This window comes from Pan paniscus, chromosome 4 (genome assembly GCF_029289425.2).
Source record: "Pan paniscus chromosome 4, NHGRI_mPanPan1-v2.0_pri, whole genome shotgun sequence".
In the NCBI taxonomy this organism is placed as follows: Eukaryota; Metazoa; Chordata; class Mammalia; order Primates; family Hominidae; genus Pan; species Pan paniscus.
Genome location: NC_073253.2, coordinates 41,621,860 through 41,641,776, shown reverse-complemented (window position 1 = coordinate 41,641,776; position 19,917 = coordinate 41,621,860). Strand labels below are relative to the sequence as shown.

Sequence of the window (19,917 nt, the reverse complement as noted above, 5' to 3'; positions counted from 1 at the left end):
CCTAGTTGGCAAGCTCTAAGTATTTTTCCCAGTAGTTTTCCTTCAGGCTTTGTAGAATTAGGCATGGCCTATGGCGTATGGCAAGCTTATCAAGTAAAATTCTCATCGAACGATAGCTTCATATATAATTTCAGCAGTTCTCATGATACTATTCTTTATTAAAAATGCCATGCTTTAAAAAATGTTCTAAATGTATTGTAAGTTGATTTGTCTTTTATTTACACCATTCAGTAACAACACCAAGACCAATGCAAACAAACAGTAAACACAAAATCTGTTCTCTCTAAATATGGAATGATTAGAGAATAGATGCCAGCATTGAGTGGAGTGGAGGGGAATAGAGAATGATCGGGGAGGCAGTTGCTTGCGTAAGCTTTATTTTATAATATAAGCGTTCAGTTCATTTTTTGAGTATTTTTATCTGTAGATAGCATTGGCTTCTTCATATAACCTTGTAATAGCAGGGACTTGGAAAGGAATCGTTAAGTAACAAGGACTTCCTATATATTCCTTTCAAGGCTGCTATGAGGATCATCTGAGATGATATTTGCGGAATATTGAGCAAGGTGCCTGAGTATTACCTGTTAATTAGTTTTGTAAAAGGTACACAAACCAATGTTTATTGACATATTCAAAGACAAAATTAAAGTGATAGGTTTTATATTCATTCTGCCTTAGAATATTTTATTTAGATGAAAAATGTGAAAAATTCAGAATTTCATAAAGTCAAGAATTGATATTTTTCCATGTAAATGTTATATTTACTTTCCTCTTTTATTAAAAACATTTTTAGCCTGTTTAAAATAGTCTAATACTTTTTTTAGAGTTAACAAACAATAAAAGATATTTGGATATTATGTATTCCTCGTAAGTCTATAATACTGTATCTTGATGTTCTTTTTATAAGAGCTTCCCCCATTTGGGGAACAAACTTAAAAATTCTGGCTGTGTACTAAGGCCCCAAGTCATCCCCTGGTGTCTGCCAGCAAATGTTTGGAAATACTTTGGTTTTTTATTTCCCAAGAAACATTTCTGGAAAATGTGGTACAATTTTTTTAAGTACTTGACTATGAAAAACTTGGTAATTGCAGATGAAGAACTCAAACTTTCACAGATAGAATGAAATATAGAGGGTGGCATTTATATAGCGAAAAGTGACAGCACATCAAGGACTTAAGCAGTTGTAACTTGCCTAGCAAATACAAATTTGTTTTATTATCAAACTTGGTGTGAAAGGAGGCACAGCATGGTTTAGCCATGTGGCTCTGCAAGTGAGCGTGGAACTCAGTGCTCTACTGTGAAAGAGGAATTAACTTGGGGAAAATCCAAATGAGAATATAAAATTTTAAAATATATTTCAGTTTGAAGTTTCCTGGTTTTATTGAGTATATATTTGCTCCAGCATATTTTTTTCTACAATTAGTCTATGAAATTCTATAGGGCTTTTAGAAGGATTAGGACTGAGGGTGAGTACTGTGGTGACTTTATTTTTTTTCAAGGAGTGAAAAGTGGTTGCTCTGAAAAACAAAATTAATTGCTGTTCAAATGGTTTTTAAATTTCTGTACTGAAAAATGGCAAATGGTAGAGTAATGAATAATGAAATACAAGTTATTGGATATAAAGTGAAATGTAAATAACATTGTCTAGCCCTTGACATTTCACCTTTTGCTGAGATCATAGTATAATCCAAATTTGAGGGAGGCCTTTGATACAGCTGGTTTCTTCCTGACTGAAAAGTGCAAAGCGTTGGCATCTGGGTCCTTCGTGAAGCTGTGTGATTCTGGACTTTGGACTGTAGTCCACTGTAGCCTGCCTTCTCACTGTGTAAATGCATAACTACATGGGCTCCCGTGAGCTTGCCACACGCCACAGGCTATGCCTAATTCTACAAAGCCTGAAGGAAAAATACTGTGAAAAATACTTATAGCTTGACAACTAGGGAAAAAGTCTCACTTTTTAGGCGCAGATCTTCAAAATGTACCCTTATCAAGTTAAAAAAAAGGGGGGGAGTTAGCATGTACCCTATTTAATGTATTTATTTATAGTCATTTATAAATCATATTACTGTAACAATGTATATATATATATATTTTGACTAGGGACAGGGTCTGGCTCTGTTGCTCAGACTGAAGGGCAGTGGTGCAGTGGCACGATCATGCCTCACTGTAGCCTACAACTCCTGGGTTTGAGAGATCCTCCTGCCTCAGCCTCCTGAGTAGCTAGGACTACAGGCATGCACCACCGTGCCCGGCTACTTTCAAAATTATTTTTGTAGAGATAGGGTCTTGCTACGTTGCCCAGGCTGATCTCAAACTCCATGACATGTTCTCTTTGGAAGATTAAATAAAAAAAGTTAGAAATCTCTTTCTCCAAAAATTTACAGAATGCCATGTGAGAGCTTTTGTAGGTAGCAAACTTTAAATGATTTTTTTGCAACAAAATCAATGGAAACATGGACAGATACTCTTTCAAAATGTTGTTACTGGCTGGGCATGGTGGCTCATGCCTGTAATCCCAGCACTTTGGGAGGCCAGGGCAGGCAGATCACCTGTGGTCAGGAGTTCGAGACCAGCTTGGCCAACATGGCAAAATCCTGACTCTACTAAAAATACAAAAATTAGCTGGGTGTGGTGACACACACCTGTAATCCCAGCCATTTGGGAGGCTGAGGCAGGAGAATCATTTGAATCCAGGAGGCAAAGTTTGCAGTGAGCTGAGATCACGCCACTGCACTCCAGCCTGGGCCACAGAGCGAGACTCTGTCTCAAAAAAAAAAAAAAAAAAAGTTCTTACTATGGCATGTACTATCTATATCTGTAATCTGTTTCTTTTAAAATACATTTTCTCTTTCACTTATTAAAATATCACTTTTTTTCTAAAATGGCAGGTCAAAAAAAGAAAAAGAAAGTATTACTTTTTTCTTGAAGGAACAGGCTAATTGAAAAACCAGTAGGTTTATAGCACTTCTATTTTTGTAAGAGAAAATTATGTAGTACATGTTTAAGTTTGACAACTTTTTAAAGTACTTTGCCACAATATAACCAGCACATCTCAATGTAGCATAGATTTTTATGGTTACTTCGCATCTCATTACATAAATTGCAAAGATTTGACCACATTGGAGTTCTTATTTCCACAAAATTAACCATGTTGATTGATTAATATCCCATAGAATATTTTGTGCTTTTGGCTTCAAGTTCTTTGTTGCAGAACCTTGCTCATGAATGACAAAGTGAATGAGTCTTGTGTGTGGTGTTTTTAAAACTTCTTATAAGAGCAGCTGCCTTACCAGTGGTTGTACTTGAACAGTTTTCGATAGAACACTACTTTTTATTAAAAAAATAATTCACAGCTGGGCACCATGGCTCACACCTGTAATCCCAGCCCTTTGGGAGGCTGAAGTGTGTGGATCACCTGAGGTCAAGAGTTCAAGACCAGCCTGGTCAACATGGTGAAACCCCATCTGTACTAATAATACAAAAATTAGCTGGGCGTGGTGCTGGGCATCTGTAGTCCCAGCTACTCAGGAGGCTGAGGTAGGAGAATTGCTTGAACCTGGGAGGCAGAGCTTGCAGTGAGCTGAGATTGAGCCACTGTATTCCAGCCTGGGCAAGAGAGTAAGACTCCATCTCAAAAAAAAAAAAAAAGGGATTCACTCTTCAGAATATGTTTCCATATTCTCACTTAAAATGATGGGTTTTGGATGGGAGGGGAGTGAGGGATAAAAGACGACACATTGGGTACAGTGTACACTGCTCGGGTGATAGGTGTACCCAAATCTCAGAAATCACCACTAAAGAACTTATCTATGTAACGAGACACCACCTGTTTCTCCAAAAACCTATTGAAGTAAAAAATAAAAATTAAAAAAAAAATTTGAGTATATTTTATCACATAAAATCTAGCAAATACCACAAGTTGAGTTGTGAAAAAATCTGTACTTTTTTCTAAGTGTACAGCAAACTTCTTGCACAATTAAATTTGCTCTAATAGACTTGTTTCTTAAAATATTCAACAGTCTTCAATAGTTTTACTCATAAAGAAATTCCTTTTATCTTTTTTTTTCTTTAGAGATGGAGTTTTGCCATGTTGCCCAGGCTGGTCTCAAACTCCTGGGCTCAAGCGATCCACCTGCCTCGACCTCTCAAAGTGCTGGGATTACAGACATGAACCACCAAGCCTGGCCAAGGAATGCATTTTAGTTTGCTGCTTTATTTCTCTGTATTATTTCAGCTATTTTTTTTTAGCTTCCACATTTCCTATAGTAATGCATTTTTTTTTTTGGCTATTAAGTGGAAATCCCAAAGTACTGGGATTATGTACAAAAATACATAAGGATCTTCTAATTTTATCATCAAGCAAATTTTGTGAAAGACTGGAATTGTATAAGGCATGACTAAACATAGATGACAAATTGCTAATATCTTGAAGTGCAGCAGACATTTAAGGTGAGGATCATAGTATATGCTAGTGGATATAAATTAATTTTTTAAATCCCATCTTGATAATTTAGAATTTTGGAAGGATCAACTTGTTAATGTTCTTGGGTTGGCCATTATTTTTATTTTATGGGTGGCTGGTGAACAATTTATATTCGGAATAGGAGTCTCAGTTCTTTCATATTCTTGTTAGTATTATCTTTAATTTGAAGTTTCTGAGATTCTGGTTTGTAAAGTTAGTTTCATTAAAAATTGATGATTATAGGCTGGGCATGGTGGCTCATACCTGTAACCCTAGAACTTTGGGAGGCTGAGGCAGGCGGATCACTTGAGGTCAGGAGTTGGAGACAATCCTGGCCAACATAGTGAAACCTTGTCTCTCCTAAAAAATACAAAAATTAGCTGGGCTTGGTGGTGCATGCCTGTAATACCAGCTATTCGCTAGGCTAAGGCACAAGAATTGGTTGAACCTGGGAGGCAGAGTTTGCAGTGAGCCAAAATCATGCCACTGCGCTCTAGCCTGGGCAACAGAGCGAAACTCTGTCTCAAAAAAAAAAATTGATGATTATTTTCTGTAATCCCAGCACTGTGGGAGGCCAAGGCAGGAGGATCACTTGAGGCCAGGGGTTTGAGACCAGCCTAAACAACGTAGCAAGACCCTATCTGTACAGAAAAATACAACTTAGCACGCCTATCATCTTAACCATGTGGGAGGCTGAAGCAAGAGGATTGCTTGAGCCCAGGATATCAAGGTTACAGTGAACTATGATTGTGCTGCTGCATTCCAGCCTGGATGACAGAGTGATACTGTTTCAAATAATAACAATAATAAATGGATTATTATAATCTATAAACCCATTTAAGTGGGTGCACATAAACTGCCATAGGGGCATGATATTTTAAATAAAATTGAGGGCTGAGAAGGGCCCTGTTGTCAAACCCTCTGCCTTGTAGGACCCTCGGTCATCTCTCAAGATGTCTTAGGAAACATGACTTGGGACCTAGGAGGATGCTATCACCAGTGTGTATAGGAAGTATTAGTAGAACTTAAATGGTTTTATAAAAAGTACCTCAAAATAGAACTTTTCATATTCACTTTCTTGCCAAGTGTATCCTCTGGGGATTACTGTACTAAATATCACAATTCATTCTTTTTTTTTTTTTTTTTTTGAGATTGAGTTTCACTCTTATTGCCCAGGCTGGAGTACAATGGCACAATCTGAGCTCATTGCAACCCCTGCCTCCTGGGTTCAAGCGATTCTCCTGCCTCAGCCTCCAGAGTAGCTGAGATTACAGGTGCCTGCCACCCTGCCCAGCTGATTTTTGCATTTTAGTAGATATGGGGGTTCACCATATTGGCCAGGCTGGTCTTGAACTCCTGACCTGAGGTGATCCACCTGCCTCAGCCTCCCAAAGTGCTGGGATTACAGGTGTGAGCCACCATGCCCAGCCCCACAATTCATTCTTAAGAGAAGCCTCTAAAGTACTGCAGCAGGGCTCTGGCTGGGCATGGTGGCGCATGCCTGTAAGGCCAGCCACTCGGGAGGCTAAGGCACAAGAATCGCCTGAACCTGGGAGGCGGAGGTTGCAGAGCCAGGCTTGGCCTAAGGAGCAGAACCCAGGCCTCAAGTGTGCAGTGGGAGGGAGGCAAGGGTGCAGGGACAAGTGAGTCTTCCCGTCTGCCCCATTTAGAATTCTCATGCAGCCTGCTCCTCCATTTCTCCTAATCGTTCATTCTCTTTCATTCAGCTTGGAACTCCTTGAGGGCTGGACCACTTTCTGGTGGACCCAGAAGGCATGTCTTTATTATCTTTGCGTAATACCTGGCCCACAGTTGGTGTTCAGTGAGTGATGCTGGGTTTTTTTGTTTTTTTCTAAGTAGGAAACAAGTTTCTAAGTGCTATTTGTTTATTTTTAAATTTTTAATTGTGGCAAAATAGACAACATAAAATTTACCATCTTAACCATTTTTAACATAGGCCAGTAGTGTTAAGTATATTCACATTGCTGTGAGACCATTACCGTTGTCCATCTCCAGAACACTTTCATCTATGCAAAACTGAAAGTCCATATCCAGTAAAGAATAAAGTCCTCTGTGCCCCACCCCTGGCAACTACCAATCATTTTTTTTTTCTGTTTCTCATGTCAAACTCATGTTTGATTACTCTAGGTACCTCATATAACTGGCATCATATAGTATTTTTCCTTTCTGTCTGAGTTCTTTCACTTAGGGTAATGTTGTCAAGGCTTGTCCAATTGTAGCATGTGTTGGAATTGTATTCCTTTTTAAGGCTGAATAACATTCCCCTGTAGGTGTATATCACATTTTGTTTATCCATCCATCTGTGCTATTTTTAAAGGGGCAGGCACACCGAGAGGCAGATCCAGGTGCACACACCTGGCAGAGAGGTTGGTTAGCTTGACAGTGGGCTGCATCCTACCCATGCGATCATGCAGCTGAACTCTCTGGCCCTCTGTGTAAGGGAGGCAATAGAACTATCTTGTCACTATGCTATTCTGCCTCACCTGGCCAAAAGTGGACTCTGACTTTGGAATCACCTGGAGCCAAGCGATGAACACAGGTGAAGCTTTCAACATGCTTATATTGACCTTTCTTGGCTTTCTGAAATATTTTTATTTTAGGAGCAGTCTATGGGATAGTGTCTGGGGTCATAGGGTTTCCATATGTGTGGAAACTAATATAAAATAATAAAGGTGGTGGGATATATATTTTTTCAAATTCAAATTGTTTTTATTTTGCCTCATGTAGACACTACATGTACTATAATTACTATGATTTTTAATTTTGATAATATATAGAAGGTTTACCATTTGAACCATTTTTTCAGGTACAACTCAGTGGAACTAAGTACATTCACATTGTTGTGCAACCATCACCCCCACCAGCCATCTCCAGAACTTCCTTATCTTCCCAAACTGAAACTCTGGCCATTAAATAATAACTCTCCATTCTCCCCAACGTCCAGCTTCTGGTAATCTCTATTCTACTTTTTTCTATGAGTTTGACTATCTAGGTACCTCATATAAGTAGAATCATACAGTATTTGTCCTTTTGTGATTGGCTTGTTTTACTTAGCATAGTGTCTTTAAGGCTCATTCGTGTTATAACATGTACTAGCCTTTTGTTTCTTTTCAAGGCTGAATAATATTCCATTGCATGTGTATACCACATTTTGATTATCCATCCATCCGTCAATGGACATTTGGGTTTTTCTATCTTTTGGCTATTGTGAATCATGCTGCTATGAACATAGGTATAAAAATTTCTGTTTGAGTCCCTGCTTTCAATTCTTTGGGTATATACCTGGAAGTAGAATTGCTAAGTCATATGGTAATTCTACGTGTAATATTTTGAGGGGCCATCATATTGTGTTCTAGGGGAGGATATTTTATTTAGATAGCATCTTAGTCCTTTATTCTTTCATATTTTGTCTCTGCAGTTTTCCTATCTAATGAGTTTGCTCCTCCCTCCACAATATTGATAACTGGAGAGCTCTGCTGGTCGGTTCCATGGGGCCTCCTGCAATAACTTCTCTTGTTTATTATTTTCATTGCAGATGCGAAAGCCATGGAGTTGAGCTGCAGCGAAGCACCTCTTTACGTAAGTTGCTAAACACTGGGCTTCAGGTCCAAGGGGCCCTTTCTTAACTCCAAACCATGTGACTGAAGTGGGGAGAAATGTTTTTCTTGCTATTGAGTTAAGGCTTTTTAAAAACAACACACTGAGCGTTACTGTCTAGTTCAAGTATTTGCATGGAGCCTTTTAAAACTGGTTGGCTCCTGTTTTAAAGTCTGGATTTTATATTTCCCTCAGTATTTTTTTAACTGTGTAATTTCTGGATTCAAACACTCAGTTCACTCATATGAGTGGTGTGTGAACATATTATTTTATGATAATATCCTGATAATAGTCAAGAACTTTTCTATGTGTGTCTTTTTTGAGGGGAAGGTTTCATGATAATTGTGTCAGCGAAAAGTATGAAATAAGAATTCAAACAAAAAGTGCTGGGACATAAACAGAAGTGGGAGTTGGCGCTGGGGGACAGGAATGCCCAAGGAGATTTGTAGTTAGATGTGCCATCTAGGCCCAGGAGGATGCCATTCTGAGAACAACTCCTGGGGGTAACAGGGAGGTGAACAGATTGTTTCCTCACACAGAAAATGGCAGAAGGCCTCATCTTCCCTCCTTCCTTCTGATTTCAGACAAAACTTCCTTTCTTGGGAAGGAACTGTGTTGGTGTGGGGTGGGGCCTGGGCAGGTGGGCCTGGGTGTGTGAGGAGACTGGAGTTTAGAGCAAAATTTCAAGGAATTGAAACAAAATTTTTTTTTTATTTTTTATTTATTTATTTTTTTTGAGATGGAGTCTTACTCTGTCACCAGGCTGGAGGGCAGTGGCATGATCTAAGCTCACTGCAACCTCCACCTCCCAGGTTCAAGCGATTCCCCTGCCTCAGCCTCCCAAGTAGCTGGGATTACAGGCACATGCCACCACGCCCAGCTAATTTTTTGTATTTTAGTAGAGATGGGGTTTCACCATGTTGGCCAAGATGGTCTCGATCTCCTGACCTCGTGATCCGAATGCCTCGGCCTCCCAAAGTGCTGGGATTACAGGCATGAGCCACCACACCTGGCTGGAATTGGAACAAATTTAATCAGAATCCTCAATTGATGAGAATAGATTCATCCACTTCCCACACTTCACTACCCAGCCAAGTGCCTACTCACTCACCCTCACTCCCTTCTACACATGACACATACTTCTCTGGAGGAAGACAGAGTCATAAACCAAATTGATTCCAGAATAGTAGAAAAGCTGCCCCTTGAGTTGCCCAGTGATCTCTAGTACTCTCTCTAGGTTGTGATTTTCAGGCCATAAAATGTGCCTGTAGACAGTTGGGTTTGGCCCAGACATGATTAAAGATTAAAAAAAAGGCTGGACTGAGGCTAAATTGTAAAGTACTCCCAAATCTTACTGTTGTTTTTTCTGTGTGTGCCTTCCTATTCCTCACTCATTCCACCCTCCTCCCCTACCTCAAAACAGACAAATCCACAAGCCTAATCGTGATAGAAGCCTTGTAGCTGACTGACCTCCTCATGTAGCTATTTTGACCATAGACTTACTAGATTGTGACCAGATTTGGGGAAAAACCAATACACATTGCCCAAGGAGAGAAGAGATTTAAATGAACCAAATAAAAACAAAAACAAGTTTTTCTTTTTCTTTTCTTTTTTTTTTTTTTCGAGACGGAGTCTGGCTGTGTCACCCAGGCTGTAGTGCAGTGGCGCGGTCTCGGCTCGCTGCAAGCTCCGCCTCCCGGGTTCACGCTATTCTTCTGCCTCAGCCCCCTGAGTAGCTGGGATTACAGACACCGCCACCACGCCCGGCTAATTTTTTTTTTGTATGTTTTTAGTAGAGACAGGGTTTCACCGTGTTAGCCAGGATGGTCTCCATCTCTTGACCTCGTGATCTGCCTGCCTCGGCCTCCCAAAGTGCTGGGATTACAGGCGTGAGCCACCGCGCCTGGCCAAAACCAAGTGTTTCTAGTTATTAAAAAAATGCTGATTAGAGTAAAATGAAAAGTACAGGAAAGTGTTAAGAAAATAAGTCATAATCTCACCCCCATGGATAATGTTATTATATTAAAATACTAATATATTTTATCATTTTTAAGGTGTAATTTTTCTTCTCATTTTAACATCTCTAAAATTGAGATGCTCTTACATTCACTGTGCTTCCTGGCAGATGTTATTACCTACACGTGTGTGACCTTGGTTACAGGGGTTCATATTGTTGTCATTTCAGTTTATTTATATACCTTGCTGGTGCTACATAAATTAATTGCTTTCAAAATGACTTCACCATGATCTAGCATTATAAGGCAAAGTTACTATGTAACTAGAAAGACTTGGAAATAACAGCATGTTACATGATAAAATCTATGTATAGATTAATTTAGAAAAGGTCTTTTAATAAATATAAAATTCTAGGTAATTAAAAATTACATCCTAGTTGGCATTTTTTCTAGTAGAATATTAAATGTATATTATAAATAATGATATCTTAGATAAAATATATGAAATATATTTAACATAACTGACTCTTACTACATATGATAGAGTATATAACATTTTTAAATTTAATTTAACATTTCTGGTCAATATTATTGCAAAATGAATTAAGCCAATCTAGCCACTTGGCCTCATCCAGCAAGAGGTCATTAGAGATATGTCATAATGAAAATGAGTCTTAAACCAAAATCTACCAAATGGGTAATGTCGTGCAGACAGAGCAGACTCAAAACTGTCCTACAATTTGTTTCTGTATTTTGGGGAAGAACCCGCTCTCTGCCCTTCTATCTTCAGAGGTTTGGTAAATATTCACTTCTAGTTTCTCTTAGTTTACTAAATTTTGGTTCATAAACCCTTAATATTTTTTCTTATTTATATATATTTATTGTAAAATATTAGAAAGAGACCCAGCAAAAAGAAAAAATTAAAACCTCATGTTTAATCCCATGGTGAATGATAAGCTCTGTTGACATTCTGATACAGATTTTTCCAGAGTTTTATCTATATCTCTGTTGAATTTTATCAAGGGTCCTTTTGACATTTATTTAGATGATACAGTGTGTTCTCATTTGATAGTGATTTATTCAATCTCTTAATTTTGGTGACTTTATGTAGGTACTTCAAGTAATCCTACTTAGTTATTTTGACTATTTCTTTTGGAAAAACAAATTAAAATAACTCTGGCAAGTGTGTAATAAAGATACCCTCTCCATTGGAATTTGTGAAGAGTCCATTACATATTGGGAGGCTATATTAAAATTATAAAATAACACTATGCATAAATGTATGTTAATGCCCTAGAAAATCTAATTACAACAGACTTTTAAAAATATATAAATTAATAAGATTTACCTCAAGGACAATTAGATAACATAAGTGGAACAATAATCAGGAAGGAAAAAAATTGATTGAAATTATTCCCCAATTTCTACCCACCTCTCAAAAAAGGGCACCTCATTCAGATAGGTCTTATAGGTGATTTTTTATTCCTTTGCTTATAACCTGTTTTGATGGAATTCTTATAACATTTTTATGGCTAAAATGCTTCTTTGTCTCTATTTGTCGGGTCACTTTAGAGAATCTTTCCTGAAGATGTTAGACATCTTTATACCTATAGAAAATCTATGGATGTAAATATTTTCTTACATTCCCCATGCATTTTGCTTGGATTGATAAAGAACATTTTTTATTTTTCTTTTTAAAGATTGTTTCTTCCACTATTGTTTTCCCCTTCTAGACAGAACAACTAATATCCAAAGATTGGATTGTTTTTTTCTTTTTGGGGAGAGAGGAGGGTTGCATTCTGGAAGGCTTTTTTTTGAGATGGAGTCTCACTCTGTCTCCAGGCTGGAGCACAGTGGCACAATCTCGGCTCACTGCAACCTCAGCCTCTGGGTAAGTGATTCTCCTGCCTCAGCCTCCTGAGTAGCTGGGACTACAGGTGCATGCCACCACGTCCGGCTAATTTTTTTGTATTTTTAGTAGAGATGGGGTTTCACCATGTTGGCCAGGATGGCCTCGATATCTTGACCTTGTGATCCACCCACCTCAGCCTCCCAAACTGCTGGGATTACAGGTGTGAGCCACCACACCAGGCCAAGAATGTTTATCTTTGTTTTCCACTTAAGTTTTCAGTAGCATCAAGTTGTTTTGTTCCTTGCTTGCCAGCACAATTTTAGATTCTATCACTTTTAGTTTTTATGTAGCTTTGTCAAATCTTGGCCTTTTTTATGCCCACATAGTTTTATAGAGATAATCTTTTACATTTTATTATGAGCACAAAGCAAGAATTAAATTTTTGTTTTTCTATACCTTTCAGGAATCTGTTTCAGAAGGAGCTGCAGTCTTTGGCTCTCTCTCTTGTGCTGTAGAATTTTTTTTTGGCTCATTTCTGTTGGCTCATTTTTAGGAAGGAGACTCTATCTTCTTCTTGGAGATATAGTAATATTCCTGAACTCAGCCACAGATTCAGTTAAATTTTTATTTGATTTATTTTTAAAATTTATTTTGAGATGGGGCCTCACTGTTGCCCAGGCTGGAGTGCACTGGCATGATCTTAGCTCACTGCACCCTCGACCACCTGGGCCCTAGCAAGCCTCCTGCCTTAGCCTCCCCAGTAGCTGGGACTACAGGCACATGCCACCATGGTCAGCTTTAGTCTAATTTTTAAAAGAATCCATGGCAGTTCCCTGAGTTGCAGTTGCAGAAAAAGAGAAACACTACTAAGATCAGAGAAGAAGCAGGAATTGGCAAGACTGGCAGCCAAGAGCTTTATAATATCACTTTGTGGAACCTAGGGATATATATGAGCATTGCGAATCCAATTTTTAGTCTCTAAGCAGCTTCCTGCATTCGTGCTTGAAAAGAAACTGAAGGAGCAGCACTGGAAGGCTAGTCTGTTTATTCCAAGGAGAAAAACAAACAAACAAAAAAAACACCAGAGGCCTGCAGTCTGGTTTGAAGTCTAGGCTTAGTTTTTAGGCTGAATGGTACAATAGTATTAGGAGGTGTATTTTAAGCTAGAAAGAATTGTGGTGGTGAAGCTAATGAGAAGTGCAAAAACCTGGAAAAGGGTAAGTTAGAATCAGTGGAACCTAAGGTGTTTATTTTTCTGGCTGAAAATTCTTCAGTTAACACCACTTGGGAGCTTAAAAGTTCTGTACTGGAAATTATAAAGATATTTTTATTTTGGTTTTATTTTTAAATTAATTATTTTATTTTTAAATTTCACGTTGCCGTGAGAAAGTAGATAATTTTATTTTTAGATTATTGCTCTTAGTCTTCTTTTTCCTAGTTTGTGTGTAAAAAGAGATAGGAAACGATGCAAGGACAGCTTAAGAGGAGAGATTTTGCTTACTGGGCATTTAATTAAACTTTGAGAGAGGAAGAGATTTTGCATTTACAAGCCAATTTGTGTTTTTGCTAATGAATGCTTTTTGATTACTTTTTATATTGAGTTTTCTCTACATTTTGTAAATCAAGGAGAATTATAAAACAAATACCTATTCTACTTATTTATCTAAGAGCTCCTTTTTTTACATTAATTATATTTTATTTTTGTATAAAGTATAATTGGCTGTGTGTGGTGGCATACACCTGTAATGTCAGCACTTTGAGAGGCTGCTTAGTCCTCCCGAGATCAGCCTGGTCAACATTGTAAGACTCTGTCTTTACAAAAAAAAAAAAAAAAAAAAAGCCACGTGCGGTGGCTGAAGCCTATAGTCCCAGCTACTTGGGAGGCTGAGGTGGGAGGATCACTTGAGCCAAGGAGTTCAAGGCTGCAGTGAGCTGTAATCACACCACTGCACTCCAGCCTGGGTGAGAGAGCAATACCCTATCTCAACAAAAACAAAAGCTGTTTGTAAAGTATAATTAATGCTAGTCTTTCTGAAGTATCAGTTTAGTGCTGTGAATAAAACAGAAAAGTCTTGCTTGAGAAATTGTTGGTTCCGAAGATTTTTCCATTTTTCCTCAATTAAAATGGCTTTATTTAAAATGATTAAATAACACTTGCTTATTATAAAGAATATAATAGTAAGTAAAATTATTAAAAAGAAAGTGAAGATCAGTTGAAGTTCTACCTTTTTTTTTTGAGACAAATTCTCGCTGTGTCATCCAGGCTGGGGAGTGTAGTGCGATCTTGGCTCACTGCAGCCTCTACCTCCTGGGTTCAAGCAATCCTCCTGCCTCAGCTCCCAGAGTAGCTGGGACTAGAGGCATGAGCCACCACACCTGGCTAATTTTTGTATTTTTTGTAGAGATGGGGTCTTGCCATGTTGCCCAGGCTGGTCTCAAACTTCTGGGCTCAAGAGATCCACCCACCTTGGACTCCTACAAGTGCTGAGATTATTGGCATGAGCCACTGTGCCCAGTGAAATTCTCCTTTTTAGAGAACTTTATTAGTATTTTGGTAAACACTAAAATTTGTTTGGCAAATGTGTACACACATACACACACACACACACACTCATGATATCTCATAAGGAATTATACGGGAATGCTGTTTTTATTATAATGGACAGGACCCCATTTCCCCTCACCCCCATTTTATAATTCCCGTTCCTGTACTCTGAGCTAACCCTTAGAGTCACCTCCTGCAGGGGTTCTTAGCAGCATCAGCATCCCTAGGAACTTGCCAGAAATGCAAATTCTCAGACCTCATGCTGGACCTACTGAATCAGACACTCTGTGGATGGGGCCCAGCAATCTGTGTTTTAATAAAACTTTTAAGCGATTCTGCTGTGTGCTAAAGTTTGAGAACCATGGAGTTAGTGCAAACATTTTCATGTTCTTCTGTATTCATATACACATATACAAGCTTTAGTAGAAGGATCATATTATGTGGACTTCTGTATCTTTTCCAACTCAGTGATACTTTGTATAAACTCCTATAAGCCATCAGGCATAGCTCAAACTCACTCTAATTAATGAATAGGTATGGGTCAAGCTCATTCCCTATTGATGGCCATTCACTTTGTTTCAGTTTTTGGCAATCATGAACAATTATTCACCAGACATCCTGTCCATATGTCCTTATATGTTGATACTTTCATCTCTATGGGATAGATTCCTAGGAGTAGAATTGCTGGATGAAGGGCATACATATTTTAAATTTTAGTGGATTGCTTTGCAAATGAGATCTAATAGTTGACATTTTATTCAGCAACTTTCAGAAATATTTAATGTCTATTTCTTTAGCTTTAATAACTGATAATTATGTAGCTGGGGATTATGTTCTCATTTTCATTGTGCAAAGAAAGGAGGGATGTTAAATTTTGTATGTTGATTAAGTTGGTGAAGGGTTAGAAGGGTCCTTTATTTCTCCCATTTCTCAAATTCTGACTAATATGAGCATCTATTAGTCAGAATTTGACTAATCCATGGAGATTTTTTTTAACATCTGCAGAGGGTGCATGTGTGAGACTGTGTGTGTGGGCTCTTGCTCCCTTCCACCCTTCTGAGGTGCTGTGCAGACATGTTAATCATAGCAACTGACTGAGAAGAGTGTAATCACTTTTTTCTCTGGAGGCTGCAAATTGTATAGCCATTTGGGCAGTGGGAGTTTTTTGCTTCAGTAGCTTGTTTCCAGCTGGATCTAAGATACTTCGCTATTCCCTTAGCATTTTATGTTTATATTATTCTTTTATTCTGAGTCACTGTCTCCTGCTGTGTTTGGTCCCAAGAATGTTGGTTGCTGCTGGGCTCATTGTGGGTGTTGAAGGTATAATCTGATGTCTAGAGGTAGTGGGGGAAACTCTCTCCTATTCAGCCTTTTCTAATTTCTGGATGTTGGTATAGCTTCCATGAATACTTGGTGGAGCATGCTCCCCTTGGTCCCAGCCTTCTGCAGGGAGGGCCGGAGGATAGGGCCCAAGTTGTCTGGATGGACTGTTCCCCAGCTCAGGGAAGCAGCTTCCTATTGAGGTGGTAAGTGACTTGGTGGCTTTGTTCTGGGGTCACCCAGCAGGGGCCTTCTTACGGATCCCTGCAGATTCCCTGTGGCTTTTGGGTCCTGTGGAAGGAAATCCTGTCCTCCAGACACTGCCCTTCTCTCTTGGTGGCCCTCCATCCCCCAGTGGGCTACCTATGACTGGCCTCATGCCCATCAACTCGAAATATTAGTCTGTGAGGGCATCTTGGGGACCTTTGCCTGGGCACCCTCACTTTGCTGATGAGGAGATTAGTCTCCAAGAGGGTGATTGACTGGCTTGACTAAGTTAACTCAGCTGGTTTGACACTCTGGATTTTAAAATGCTCTATTAGAAATCATAAGAATAATTTTTTTTGACTCAGAAAATTTGTTAGTGGCAGATCCCACAATAAGCCTGGGGTTTTCCCACCTTCACTGGTAACGACCTTCCCCACTGCTCTGCCACATCTCCATTTCCTCATTGACCAAGTACTCAAAGGCACCATTTTATCCTTTCCTGTCCTGCAGCTGCCTTTGAGCTTTCTGACATGAATGGTGCTCCTTCATGGACCTTAAATTAAAGGGTCTCTCTTTTCTTTTATCTCACTAGAGGATGCTGCTGGTAACTATGTCTAGGCAAGCCCTGACCTTCTGAAGCTCATTTGCTCACAAGAAGCCAGACCTGTTAATTGATGGTCATTTGCTCCATTCAGTTCTTCCCAGCTCAAAATAATAGAAATTTTCATTAGCTCAGGTGTCAGAGGGTGGTAGGTAAGGGTGTCTTTCAAAACAGGTTAGTACAGCTAAGTCTAGCTTAGCCAATGGAATCGGGCGGGGCTTTTGCCTGAATTCAACTTCTAGATCACGTGTTTACTTTGTGCAAATTTGTTTTTTAGCGAATTATATTAACTTTACTTGTGTCTTTATTTAAAACACAGCAGCATGTGCATCTCAGAGGATTGCCACCTGCTGGGGTGTTTCTGCCATCGTCAGTTAATCTGTGCTCCCTGAAGTTGGTTTTCTTTGGTGGCTTTTGTTTTCTACTAACTTAACTTGACCTTTTCCTATCCTCTCTGAATGGCCTTGCTTTTATCTCTTTGCCTTTTCTCCTGTTTTCCTTCTGAGGGGGCAAACAAATTCCAAAGCAGCATGTTCTAGCCATAGAGCAAAGAGAGGACCATGGTAACTGTTTTACCCAGCCTGGCCAGCAGCCACGAGATGTCAGTTCCTGGGAAGTCTGAAGCCCTTAGCTGCTGCAGGAGATTGCTTGGTAGTTCTGGCAGGAGCAGAGGGGAAAAGCTTCTCAGACTTTAGCAAAACCTTTGACTTACAAACATTTTACAAATCCTCCATTAGCTTCATCCCATTTCACATTTGGAAAGAAACAGTTCCCTCTTCTCTCAATACAATGCCACTTTATGGTGCCCCCTCCTACTGTCACAACTGAGATGATAAGCTTCTGGGGAAAGGCCCAAAGGCGAATATACAACTACAGAAGACCACAGGAAGAGTCAGCCTAGCACCCAGCTTTGAAGAAATTTCTTAGTGGGTGTGAGTTTCAGGTCCGCGGGTAAGTAAGTGCCAAGTGTGCTTAAAGTCTGATGCTGCCTCACTTCCTGTATTTCAGTGACAGCTCCCACAATTTGGGTGGTGTGCAGCCTATATTTTTAATAAAGAACTTGAAGTAGCCGATATTTTTGTTCTATTTGAGTTTTTAAAATGTTTTACCATCTAAGTAAGGATTTTAGGCATGATGGAAATCGGTTAGAGTTTTCTCTGGGAGAAGCCTCAGTAAAAGAAATAACGTGATCCAGGTAAAATGTTTTATTTCCATATTCTAGAAAGGCAGCCCTTATAGAAGATGTGATTTAGCTATACTACCTTCTCAGCAGTTCCTCCTGCTTACACCTGAGGAGGGTGTGCATGTTTTAAATAAGTGTCTCTAGCTCTTGCCTTCTTTTCCTCTCCATATCTTGATGCTGTTACTTTTATCAAAACGGATCTTATGAAGGTCACTAAGTTTGCTCTTGCTTAATCTAAGGTGTTTATTTTCTCAAGTCCCCATTTAGCGCCATGCACTGTAAGAGCAGAGAGTGAGAAACAAGGTCTCACGTCCCTGCTCTCGCAGAACGCACTTGGGAGTAGGAGACAGAAAGTAAGTAGGTAAACGAATAAACAAATAAGAATTTCAGATGGCAGTATGGGTTAGGACAATACAAGGCTATGACATGGCAGAGAATTGTGTGTGTGTCATTAGTCTCTCTGGGATCTCCTGGAGAGCAGTCTAGTAGAGGGATCAGAAAGCACAAAGGCCCTGGAGTGGAAATGAACTTTTTGTATTTGAGGGACAACAAAAGGCCAGCATGGCCCTTGCATTGTGAGGGAGGGGAGAGGAGAGGAGACAGGTCAGAGAGGTGGGAGGGGCCAGGTCATGCCCATAGGTTGGTGGGGGAGTTGCATGATTTGATTTATGTTTAAAAAGTGTACTTTCAGTGTTCGTGAACTCTGCTGGTTCTTTTTCAAGTTATCTCTTTGTCTATTGTGCTTTCCTCTCCTCTGTTGTGTGGGTGTTCCCCAGGGCCCTCTGCTTTCCCCTCTTTTTCTCGCGAGCTCATCTATTCTTGTTATTTAGACCACCACTCCTCCTGAAAGACTCCCACGTGTGGGCCCTCTCCTCTTGACCTCTGCCCAGGCCTCGTCTTCCATTTCCAGCTGGCCTGTTTGCTATTATCACTCAATTAGCCAGGATTTGACTTTAAGTTCAGACTGTTATATTTTTTAAAAGTTTTCCAAGTTTTCCTCTAAGCAACTCCTCTTTCCAACTTCCTGATTTCTGTTACCATCCCACCACTCTCCCAGGTGTCCTGCTTTAAGTTGAGTTTTTGTAATTCCTCCAACCTTTGTCCTCTGTCTTGATCAGTCATCAAGACCTGCTGATGGCCATGGCTGTCCTCTCTCTCTCCTCAGACATTGTTCTAATTCACCTTTGGATTATTGCCCCTGGCCTCTTCAGAGTTGCCATTTTCTCAGAAGTGGTGAAGACTTTATCATGTCTTTCAAGTATTATTTCCCTGCATTCATCTCGCAACTCGCAGCCATATCATTTATCTGTTCTAATCAGACAAGTCCTCTCTACCCTAGTGGACTTTCCTCATTCTCTTATTTCTAGGACATCACCCAAGCTGTTTTCGTTCCATATCCAGGAATGCCCCTAAGGTAGGAATGGGATGCAATATGGTATGTTGGTTATGACCTTGGATAGCTATGCATTTGGCCGTGCATCATCTCCTGAACGCAGATTATTACCCTTCATTACATTGCAATACCTAGTGCACTGCCCAATGCACTGTAGGCTTTCACTAAACGTTTGTGGATTGAGTTTCTAGAGAATCATTGAGGGGAGGCAAGCTTGCTCTCTGACCCTTTATAGGAGCATTCCAGGCAATGGCTGTGGTCATTAGGGGGAGGGTCCCATTGACAAAAGTGTTGATAATTAAAGATGATTTGGGGTCACATATGTAGGACTGCAGAAACTCTTTATGCCATAAGCTCCAGCCATACCCTTCTGCTCTCAGTTCTTCGTGAATGCCATGCTTCTTCCTGGCCAGGACTTTTGTATGTGCGGTTGTCTTCACCTAGCATACTCTTGCTTCCTTCCCCTTTGTATAATTGAATTCTTACTCACTTTCCAGATTTCAGCTCAAATGTCACATCCTTAATATAGTCCTCTAGACATTTTCTATTTTGAGAGAGTATTGTTGTTATTGTTTTGTTTAGTGTCCCTTCTATTGTAAGCACCAATACAACAGAGACTCAAACATTCAATTAAAATTTGTAATTTGTCTTTATAAATGAATATTCATTTTCAACCTAATTTTGTTTTTATAATTTTATTCCTTTTCTGAAAGGAAATCCTTCCAATGGCATAATCTTCTAGTGGACAATTGTTTTTGTCCACTGATTTTCCAACACTAGT

The 19,917-nt window shown here is 39.5% G+C and overlaps 1 protein-coding gene across 2 annotated transcripts in view; it reads left to right on the top strand.

Annotated features, from left to right (window-relative positions):
* ARHGEF28 (Rho guanine nucleotide exchange factor 28) overlaps positions 1 to 19,917 on the top strand; it is a 314,196-nt gene that overhangs the window by 50,440 nt on the left and 243,839 nt on the right. Inside the window, exons 1-3 of one of the 2 annotated variants that reach the window (XM_063604431.1) lie at positions 1,145 to 4,449; positions 7,290 to 7,433; positions 8,019 to 8,062. In XM_063604431.1, coding sequence (XP_063460501.1) covers positions 8,030 to 8,062 — 33 coding nt within the window. In that variant the 5' untranslated portion in view covers positions 1,145 to 4,449; positions 7,290 to 7,433; positions 8,019 to 8,029. Of the gene's footprint in view, positions 1 to 1,144; positions 4,450 to 7,289; positions 7,434 to 8,018; positions 8,063 to 19,917 lie in introns of those variants that run through there. The other variant, XM_034959953.3, reaches the window with a different exon arrangement.